Source organism: Mus caroli, unplaced genomic scaffold (genome assembly GCF_978045245.1).
Source record: "Mus caroli unplaced genomic scaffold, Mus_caroli_1 scaffold_3, whole genome shotgun sequence".
NCBI classification, from domain to species: domain Eukaryota; kingdom Metazoa; phylum Chordata; class Mammalia; order Rodentia; family Muridae; genus Mus; species Mus caroli.
The window spans coordinates 68,489,650-68,499,390 of NW_028227258.1; the positions used below are offsets into that span (position 1 = coordinate 68,489,650).

The 9,741-nt window shown below is 44.6% G+C and overlaps 1 protein-coding gene across 1 annotated transcript; it reads right to left on the reverse strand.

The window, feature by feature from the left end:
• Positions 1-1,293: 1,293 nt before the first annotated feature.
• On the reverse strand, positions 1,294-6,485 carry S100a11 (S100 calcium binding protein A11). Its single transcript, XM_021159024.3, has 3 exons — positions 6,393-6,485; positions 2,726-2,872; positions 1,294-1,591 (listed from the first exon to the last, which is right to left on the reverse strand). Exons 2-3 carry the CDS (start codon positions 2,864-2,866, stop codon positions 1,436-1,438), a joined length of 297 nt encoding a protein of 98 aa, XP_021014683.1. The 5' UTR covers positions 2,867-2,872; positions 6,393-6,485; the 3' UTR covers positions 1,294-1,435.
• Between the last annotated feature and the right edge of the window lie 3,256 nt (positions 6,486-9,741).

Here is a 9,741-nt window from a genome sequence, read left to right on the forward strand (position 1 = left end):
ATATGAAGGGGGTCTAGGAGGTAGTTTTGAAGCACAGGTGGCAGAACCAGGTCAGGAGAGGTAAGTGGTCACTGGCGCCCAACCTTCCAATGGCACACTCCGCACAGCACATTGCTGAACTCATCAGCTCCATCAGAACGACCCCTCCCCCGGCACCTCTCTACCACTCTCTTTGCGGGTAGCAGGCACTCCGTAAGGGTGGGTTGTTGGACTCTTCAAGCAGGTTGGTACCAATTGCTCTTACTTCTTATCAGAACTTGATGTCAATGGGCAAGTAAAGATCTCCCATTTAGTTTCCTTGAATCCTGATGACTTAAAGGGAGTCACTGTAGAAGAGCCAACAGACCAGCATTACCTTAATGTGCTTGGTACTTTTCCATCTCTTCACTGGGGTAGTGTTGGGGTTTTGTGGTTATTGTTAAAAAAACAAAACAAAACAAAATAAAACAGGGTGTTCCTGCAAAAGGAATATGGAGACTTTTCCAGGTTTCAGACTTTCCCCCATTCGTATGCAGCTAGCCAATTAAGGAGGTCCTTCAGAGGAAGCTATCCTTATATCTCAAAACATGGTATTTGTTAGCCGGAAGCACTGACTTTCATTTTGGACCTTTACCCCTAAACAATCTCACAGTCTGGTCCACTTTTTGCTTAACTTCTTGGGAAGGACAACGTTCTGCTACAACCTGTTACCCTCTCCTCATTTTTATCTAATGTGTTGTCTCCTGGCTCCTCACCATCCAGGCCTTCTCTGTATTGCTTTGTGATGGGGTTTATAAACTGAAGACTTCGTATCAGCGAAAGCCAGACACAGGTGAGGAAGTCCACACTAAACATGAAACACTGACATCTCTTGTCCCATTCTGTCCCTTCCCCGTCCCAGCTCCCTCTCCTGAATGGTCCACTTCATCTTCGAGACACTTGCTCCTGTCTTTCACATATCATCAGCACACTGTTCAGCCAGTGATAGGCTTATCCTCCTTCCTCCCTGGGACATGTGTCCTCATGTGGGAGAATCCTGTGTTCTAGTTCTCTTCCCCACTGGAAATCAAAGGCAGGTCCTTGGCTTTCTGATTATATCCTCAGTCAGGCCTATGCTATAGACATTTAATCAGGGAATTGTGACAACAAATGGCCTCTGAGCAGCAACCTGAGAAATCCGAGCTGATTCTGGTTCCATCGTTCATTGGTCATGATTTCATGCACACCCAAGAGGCATCTTCACTGTCTACTAGGCAGCTCCTGGTACCAGCTTCCATGTCACACTCCCTTACACAAATCTACTGACTCTCAGTGTACACTTAAAAAAAAAATGGCATTGTTTTATTTTTGCCAGCAGGCGTGGGATACATGTTGTGGTAGGTGTGCTGGGCTCAGTGCAGGTGTGGATGGGGTCGGGGGAGGTGATGACTTGGTGGTTGGATGGGAACTGAGAGGATTAGATTCGCTTCTGGGAAGTTTGGAGGAAAGAATCATGGCACGCTATAGCTAAGCCGCCAATGAGGTTGAGAAACTCTTGGAAATCTAGCTGCCCGTCACAGTTGAGGTCCAGCTTCTTCATCATGCGGTCAAGGACACCAGGGTCCTTCTGGTTCTGCAAAAACAATGACATCTTTATATTTCTCTTTCTTCGGTGCTTCCTAATATGCTGCCACATTTTATTCTCAGTGGAGCAGAAAGTCCGTGAAGGGGTTATTGGGAGCGACCTGCTTTAGCAGCAGACCTAGACACAAATCCAGACTTCTTTACCTCTTGTCCTATGTTCTTTCTGTGATGCTAAGGGTTATTCAACTTTGGAAAAGTGTTGGATGCAACTCCCATATATAAACCACGAGGCAGTGAGTGGTTTGGGGTAGAAAGTTACAGGTCCTGCCTAAGAAGCTTCATCCTCCTCCCATCTCCAACACACACACACACGTACGCACACACGGTATTTGCCTGATGTAATTGTCATCTTGGAGGCTTACTGCTTCAGCCTGCTAACTTAGGCCTCGTCCTGGAAGCCTCTAGCCTCCGTACTATCTTATTTAGGCCTGGAATGTTTTCAGCCTCTGAGACTTGCTGCTCAATAAGTTCACCCCTTCTACTTCTTTCTGAACTCTAGCTGGCTGGTCAACTCAACTGTTCTGGCTCAAACTGCTCACCCAAATGACTTATTCAACTGAGCTTTTCTGTCAGCCTCTGAATTGCTCCGCTTGGCCTCAAACTGAATCTAGCAATCTTTTCAAATTTTCTGGCTCCTTCTCATTCTATTGCTCTGTCTTTACCTGTGTCCAGCTTGTTCTCTCTTGCAACATGTTTCTGTACAACTATCCCAGTTAAACTGCCTCCTCCTCCCTCTCTGCTGCTCCACTCTCCCTCTCAACGCTACTGCACTGCTCTCCATGAACTCTACTGTATTCCTGCACTGTACTCTCTTCTTGTACTGTCTGTCTCTCCTTCAAGTAGCTCCCCTTTCCTCTCTCTTCTCAAGGGATTAAGTGTGTGCTAAGGGCTGAGCCACACCCTAACTAGAAACATGTTCAAATGTCCTATAATACACACACACAGAGAGCCACTCTCTACATTTACATTTAGATTAATTTAGAAAGTCATTAGCCATATTTCAAGTGAGTAAGATGTTTGGTACAACCGTGTGACTGGAGTAAGGCTGTTTCATGCAAGGCCGTTCTGCCCGGCTCCTGTTCAATGCAGTAAGCAGTCAGGGTATGGGGGCTGGGACGGGTACCTTTGTGAAGGCAGCCAGCTCTGTGTTCATGAAGGAAAGGAATTCAGTTTTGGAGAGTTTAGTGTTGTTTCCATCCTTCCCGCTGTACTTTTGGAAAACAGCAATCAGGGATTCAATGCATCTCTCAGTCTCTGTAGGCATCTTTGCCTTTGGGGAAAACAAAAATGCAGGGCTCAGGTTAAAAATATTTTGAGAATTACTGTACCTAAAAAGCGTAGTTCACCCAGTTTTCTTGGGTTGAGTATTAACATATGCCCTTTTATTCCATTTTCTTGATTTAAATATACATGTATGTTTATATTTAAAAATTTTTTCTAGTATATAGAGTTATGCAGTATTTAGTTTTGAGCCACTTACATGTAATATAAATATTGGTCTAGTCGCTGTAAACTATTTTTCCTACATTTTTCTTTGCCCCTATTGAATTCTTTTTTTATTTTGAATTATAATTCAAACTTAATCTTCTTTATTGTAATATATTCTCTTTATTTGAGAATTGGGAAGGCTAGAGAATAGAGTGTGCCAGAGGATCGCAGTGCCTCATCTTTGGCTGAAGAAGTTTCTTGCAGTCTTGCTCATTTATCAGGGGACAGAGAGGCAAACAGAAAGTCCCCCAGAGTACCTGTGAGCTTCTTTTTGATAGCTCCAGTGCATGCAGTAAGGTATTCCACACGGAACCCCGAGTGCTTAGAAACACTAGATGACTCAGACCAGGGAGAACTTTTCTGATATTCTTAGACAGTGTGAGAAAACATATGAATAATCTGTACATATGACTATAGGAATCTGCACACACATATTCTAAACTTTGGAGGGAGATTACAGTGACCTATTCCACAAGAGGCTGCTGTGATGAATGAGATGCCCTTAAAGTAATTCTCATGAATTTCTCTGAAGAAAATGAACAGCACATCCGTAATCGTGCACTGGGTGGGAGAGAGGACATTTCAGATGTTCGAAAGTATAGTCAGCAAGGTGTGGGGGTGCATATACCCTTGGTGGATCAAGAGTTTGGGTTAACCTGGGCTACCTAGTGAAACTATAGATTTATTGTGTGTGTGTAAAGCAGAAAGCTAGACATCACTAATTTTACTTATGCAGAACTAAGGCATGAGAGGGCAACTATCAGAGTAGCGTCACTCCTAGGCTCTCAGCTTCAAGGTTCTTTTCTACAGAGTTCTGCCTTTGTTTCATCCAAGCGTCACTCATTTCCAAAGGAATGGTGGCTGGAATGTCTTAACACAGAGTTAAACCAAAGCTGTGGTTGCACCAGGAAGAGCATCATTCAAGTTCTGTGCCGGACTCTGCTTTTCTCAAAGCAGAATTCCTAAAGGAAATTCTACTGAGTTGAGTCATCCCGGTTGAGATCTGTTCCCAGAATCCAGAATTGATCCGTTGTGCTCCCCCTGGTGGGTAGCAGCGCAACTGCAGGATTTCTTAGACCCTGCCAACCACACCCTGACACTTTCTCGCTTGATGTTAACTATGATTTGTATGTATGTTAACAAATGGAATTTAGTATTTAGTTTTTGACTGCTCTCTAAGACGGACTTTCTGGATACAAAAGTTGGAAGCTTTCAGGCTGTGCAACAGCACATGCTAAAGATGACAAAAGCTGGTAGCCCCGCAGCCTCTCTTCCTAACACCTATCTTTTTTTTTTTTTTTTTTTTTGGTTTTTCGAGACAGGGCTTCTATGTGTAGCCCTGGCTGTCCTGGAACTCACTCTGTAGACCAGGCTGGCCTTGAACTCAGAAATCCGCCTGCCTCTGCCTCCCGAGTGCTGGGATTAAAGGCGTGCGCCACCATGCCCAGCTCGTAGCATCTATCTTAAGCAGCTTATTATCAAAATTGCACTGCTGTGGCTCTGCACCTAGGAATGCCCAGAGTACCTGAACCTTCTTCTGGAGATAAATTCTTTCTAAAGAGTCACAATGTTGGTGATTTAGTCTCCTCAAAGGGAGCATTTACTGAAGGAGAGAAAACTGTTGGTAACTTCAGGGCAAAAAACCCCAAACACCACAGCCTAGAAACAAGTGTTTACACAACATGCTCTTCCTATCAGAACTAAAATCTAGCTGCCTTCTTATTAGTGTGTCACATGATAGCAGGAGAGTTGGCAAGGAGGACGCGCTAGACTGGGAAGGAGGTTCCAGACTGAGGGGCCCAACTTTGTAACTGTTTCCACACCTACAGGTGCTCCCTTCCGCTCTCCCTTAGAACAGAGGGCTCAGATGGGAGGAAGCCCTTGTGGAGCAGCGGCTGAAAGAGAGGGCACTGCCCACACCTTCACCTTCTTGCATGATGGGAACAGTGACAGCAAGGAAAAAACCCACTGTGAAAGGACACAGTGAGATCCTTTTAAAACGCACCCTAAACACCCAACGTTCTAGGGAAGCTTCCCCTTGACAGAAATATGTGAAAAAGAGGGAACCACACCAACTGTCTCTTTCTCAACCAGCACCAAAGCTCTTCCTTCAAGTGTTCAGGGTCTCATCCATCTCCTTTCACCTCATAACCTGTTGGGTGCTGGGCCCTAGGTACCCTGTGTGATGAAAGCGGAAGAAGGAAACAATAAGTAGGAAGTGATGAAAGACTGACACACCAAAGCAGGGGTCCGCAAGCTTTCTGTTGCTGTTGTTTGCAATAAAGGGACAGCTGTGGGTATTTTTAGCTCTTTATGCTCCATAAGATCTTGTCACTCTTGCCATAGCCAGGCAGCAAGGGTGACGATACATAAAACAAAAGGGTGTGGCGGTGCCTGTAAACTGTATACATTTGATTTTCATGCCATTCTCATGCATTACAAGGGCTTCTTTTCCTTTTGAATGTCTTCCAACCATTTAAAAACATAAAATCTATGATTAGTTTGGGATTAGGGCAGAAACGCACTTGGGCCTCTCGCCAACGTTTGCTGATCCTCTTTGAAGAGTCAAAGGAAGGGGTAGATTTTGGAGGGGGTGTGAATTACTGGAAACATTTTTTTTAAAAGAAACGAGGGGAACTGAAGTAGCAGGTAGGAGACAGGCAGGTGATGTAGGGAGTGGCTAAAAAGATGGCTGGGAGTGGAGTAAGGGGGAGAGGAAAAGAGCGGGCTGGGAGGGACTGGCCTCCTCCCACATTCCTGTCTGTGGTTCCAATGGCTGCAACAGGCTCCGGTTTCTCTATCCGTATGTCTTGGCTGTTTGCCTGCGGTTTCCCGAAGCTGAGTCCCCCAGAATTCAGGAAGGCTACGTTCTGAACCGCTTTCTTTCTAGTCTTCATGAACGCCTAGCGATGCTGCCCCAAGTTCTCACTGAGTCTGCAGCTCTCTGGCGGCCGCCGCTGGTTGGGTTCAGGGGCGCACGACCCCAGGGAGTCTAGCGGCCGCACCCAGCCCGGGCTCAGGCCAGTTCGGCAGCCGCACCCAGCCCTAGAACTTATTTTGCCCGGGAGAACAAAAGACCGCCGTTTCTTCCCCCAGGCTGTCATTAGGGTATAATTTTAGGGCTTCCTCGTGCCCTCCACTCTTCTCTAATTGCCTCCCACAGTTTCATCTTCCCGATTCATTTTCTGCCACATCGACACGTTAGTTAGTTCAATATACACCCAGCCAAGAGCATGCGTAGCCCTTTGTTGTTTTCATTAAAAAGAAAAAAAAATCTAAAAAGTTCAAAAAGTTATGCTTACCAAGTTGAGGAGCGAGGTTCGGCTGCGACTGTGGCTGACGGTGGCTGGGACAGGAGTGGCGGTCAGGGTCCGGATCCCGCCCCTCAGCCTGACTCAGGCTGCGCCCGCCCCGGCCCCCGCCCCTCCACAGGCCTCGGCCTGTCCCCACGTCAGTGCTCTAGACTCAGCTCACTGGTTGTAGTCCCTGGGATTCAACAGGTCTCTCTGTTCCTCTCTCCCTGGAATCTCAAAGATTTTTGGCTTTGGGGGAAGTCGGTCCATGCCCCTAGCTCTTTTCTGTGCACGTGTCCATTTGCAGTTCAGGTCAGATAAGCAGAAAGAATGTGAGTCGTGCTCATCAAGTAGGTCCCTAGGAGCTGGGGCTGTCCTGGTACACTGAAGAAATTTAATAAACAGTTGTGATTTTTAAAATTTTTCTGACACGTGGTATTCCTGAGTAGCTAAAGCTGACTTTGACTCTCTATGTAGCACAGTCTAGCCCCAAATTTAGGACCCTCCTACCCCGCATCCCAAGTGCTAGATTATAGGTGTGCACCATCTGGCCTACCTAAGGGCAGTGATTATTGTCAACAGAATATTGGTGATTATTGTCTAGGGATAATTTTCACTCTGCTTTCAAGTTTTAAAATGACAGTTATGAAAACTTGCAGCTAAGCATTGCCCTGTGCAAGTGAGGCACACAAGTGATTTTCCTGTCTGTGTTTCAATAAAGTTGGGAATTGTATGAAGCACTTCCAGCTTCTAATCCTTGGTCCACAACATCACTGCAGCACTTTTGGCAAGCAATGGCCCCTCTGAGCTTCCATTTTCTCATCTATAAACAAGCCATGCTGCCTTTACCACTTAGTAAAGGCATGTAGAATGTTTATCACATAGAGTGATGCCCTTAAGGAGACCCCCCCCAAAAAAAAAAAAAAAAAAACTGCAGAGGAGATGTGAGTAGGGCATTGTGTGAATGCTTCCTGGTTTCTGCTCCCCCAATTTCACCATTCACAGTTCCTGTCACTTGTTTAGGAACCCTTGAAGTCAGACATGGTGGCCCTTGCCTGTAATCTCAGCATGTGCAAGGATGAAGCGGGAAGACTACTGCAAGTTCGAGGCCAGCCTGTGGCCTACCTAGTGAATTCCAGACTGGCTTGGGTTACAGAGTAGGATTTTGCCTCATAAGAAAATTAAAATCCAAACCAAAACAAACACGCTTGTGTTTCCAACAATAATTCAAAAAATAATTAGATCCACCCTCTTTCCATTTCTGCCGATGATGTGACCATTTTCCCATTTTCCTTATTTGAAAACATTAGCACCATGTTTTTTAAAAAAAATTACTTTCTTACAAAATTTTCTAAAATCATGGCCCTTGGAATTTCAGCTTTACTGTGTGCTTGGACCCACCTGTCCTTCTTCCACACCCATGCTGATAGAGTTTACATCCCCACTCCCTTTTTCCATTGATTTTGCAACTGGACCCTTGCCCTCCAATAAAAACATATTTAATCAATAAAAACACATTTTTCCAATGTGCAATTTTGATTGATTAACTGCTTACCTTAGAACAAAACACACAATAAAAGAAACAAAGTAACTTACTAATACTTTTATATCAAACCAAACTGCTGGTGACAGAGAGATGGCTCAGAGGGTAAGGATGCATCCTCCAAGCCCGATAACCTGGATTTGATCCCTAGAACCCAAATGGTAAATAAAGAGAACCAATTTCTACATTCTGGCCTTAAACCTCCACATGTGTGTTATGGTGAGTGCCCCCCTAATAATTAATAGCAAAATAAATATTTTTTAAAACCCAAATTTCTTGGCCTCTTTGTGTCCCTGAATAACCTGTTCAGCCTTAATGAATAAGCTAAAATGTCAACTATTCCTTTGATTGCATTTGAGAACCTACTATGTGCCAAGCATTGCTCTGGGATCTGCAAATATAAACACAAGTGTGCTACAGTGCCTGCCTTTGAGAACCTCCATGAACAGATGTCACACAGATGTGAGTGGGGCATTGTAGATAGCACTAGGATTAGTTAAGATCTTAAATCTATGTGGGAAGTTTTCTGCATAAGGGATTGCTTTTTCTAGAAGAAGAGCTGTAGCTTTCACCAGATTCTCAAAAAAAAATCTATAATACAAGTTATTAAAGAGCCATACGTCTAAGTTACTCTATACCCTACTCATGGGCATGTCCACATCATAATCTCTTTAAAGGGAATTTACCTCACAGCCTCTGCTGAAGGGGCAGACTTGGTGACCAAGGTTTGCATGATTTGACCTTGTGCCCATTGTCATAACTGATTGTACTCAAGGCCATCCAGTACATAGGATGGCAGTGGCAAAGGCTTCATGATAAGATGAGATGGGACATATCAGGCCTCTATTCTTGCTTGGAAGCTGGAATTTGGAGCACATACAGACTTCGGCAGTTAAAAGAATCGAGGCATAGAGAGAACTAGAAAGTCAGGACAAATTGGAAATACGAACAAGACACCAAGAATAAATGGGAGCTGGGAGATTTAGAAAGAAGCATGCGGCAGAGAGAAGAAAACAAGTCAGCTGGGAACTGAGAATAAAGAAGGCTCCTGTGGTCCTGAATAAACCTTGAGGAGCTCTGAACCAAGTAAATGTGAAGTGTTCAGGACTAGTTGGGTGGTTAACCTCATCTAGGGTTGCCTGAGGTGGTCACTTTCCAGGGTAGGCTGATGGGGCCCAGTGCTAGGTTCAAACCAAGCTTTTTGGAAAAAGATAGTCAGACCAAGGTTGGCAAACAATGAGTCAATCAAAAGGGCTAAGGTGTGTACATGTGTGTACGTGTGTGTGTGTGTGTGTGTGTGTGTGTGTGTGTGTAGCTAAATTGGCAACAAGAAACAAGAATGAGATAATGGTGAATGATAGGACAAATCAGGAAATAAATGTGGGAATTTCCAGAGTTCAGGGTAATTCTCATATATATGCAACCTGTTCTCTTTGTGGACTGAATGCATCCTTAAGTGGATTATGACCAGCTACTGTGGCATTGCCGGGAAGGAAGTGAGTAATCTACTCTGGGAGAGTAAGGGGAGTGTCACAGACATTCAAAAATGGGTAAGAAGTTGCCAGTTGATGGATACCATGGTGAAGTAAGGTGAGGTCAGGTCTCACAGGAACATTTTAGAGCTACAGACTATGGTCCTTAGAGTAGGGTTCAGTTCTCTGTGCTTGTGATATATTAGCTACACTGGATGACTTGCCTGCACTCATCTATACAAATAGTGGAAGAAGAATTAAGAGTCACTCATATAGAATGTTTAAAGATTTGATCACTGCATTTAGCAGACGTTGTTTGAGATTTGCTTTTCATTTGTTTGTT

What these genes read in the sequence shown, in the direction of transcription:
- S100a11 (XM_021159024.3), bottom strand. Translation starts at nt 2,866, where the DNA reads ATGCCTACAGAGACTGAGAGATGCATTGAATCCCTGATTGCTGTTTTC. An exon ending in AGCTGGCTGCCTTCACAAAG is followed by an intron (nt 1,592 to 2,725) that starts GTACCCGTCCCA and finishes TTGTTTTTGCAG; the next exon opens with AACCAGAAGGACCCTGGTGT.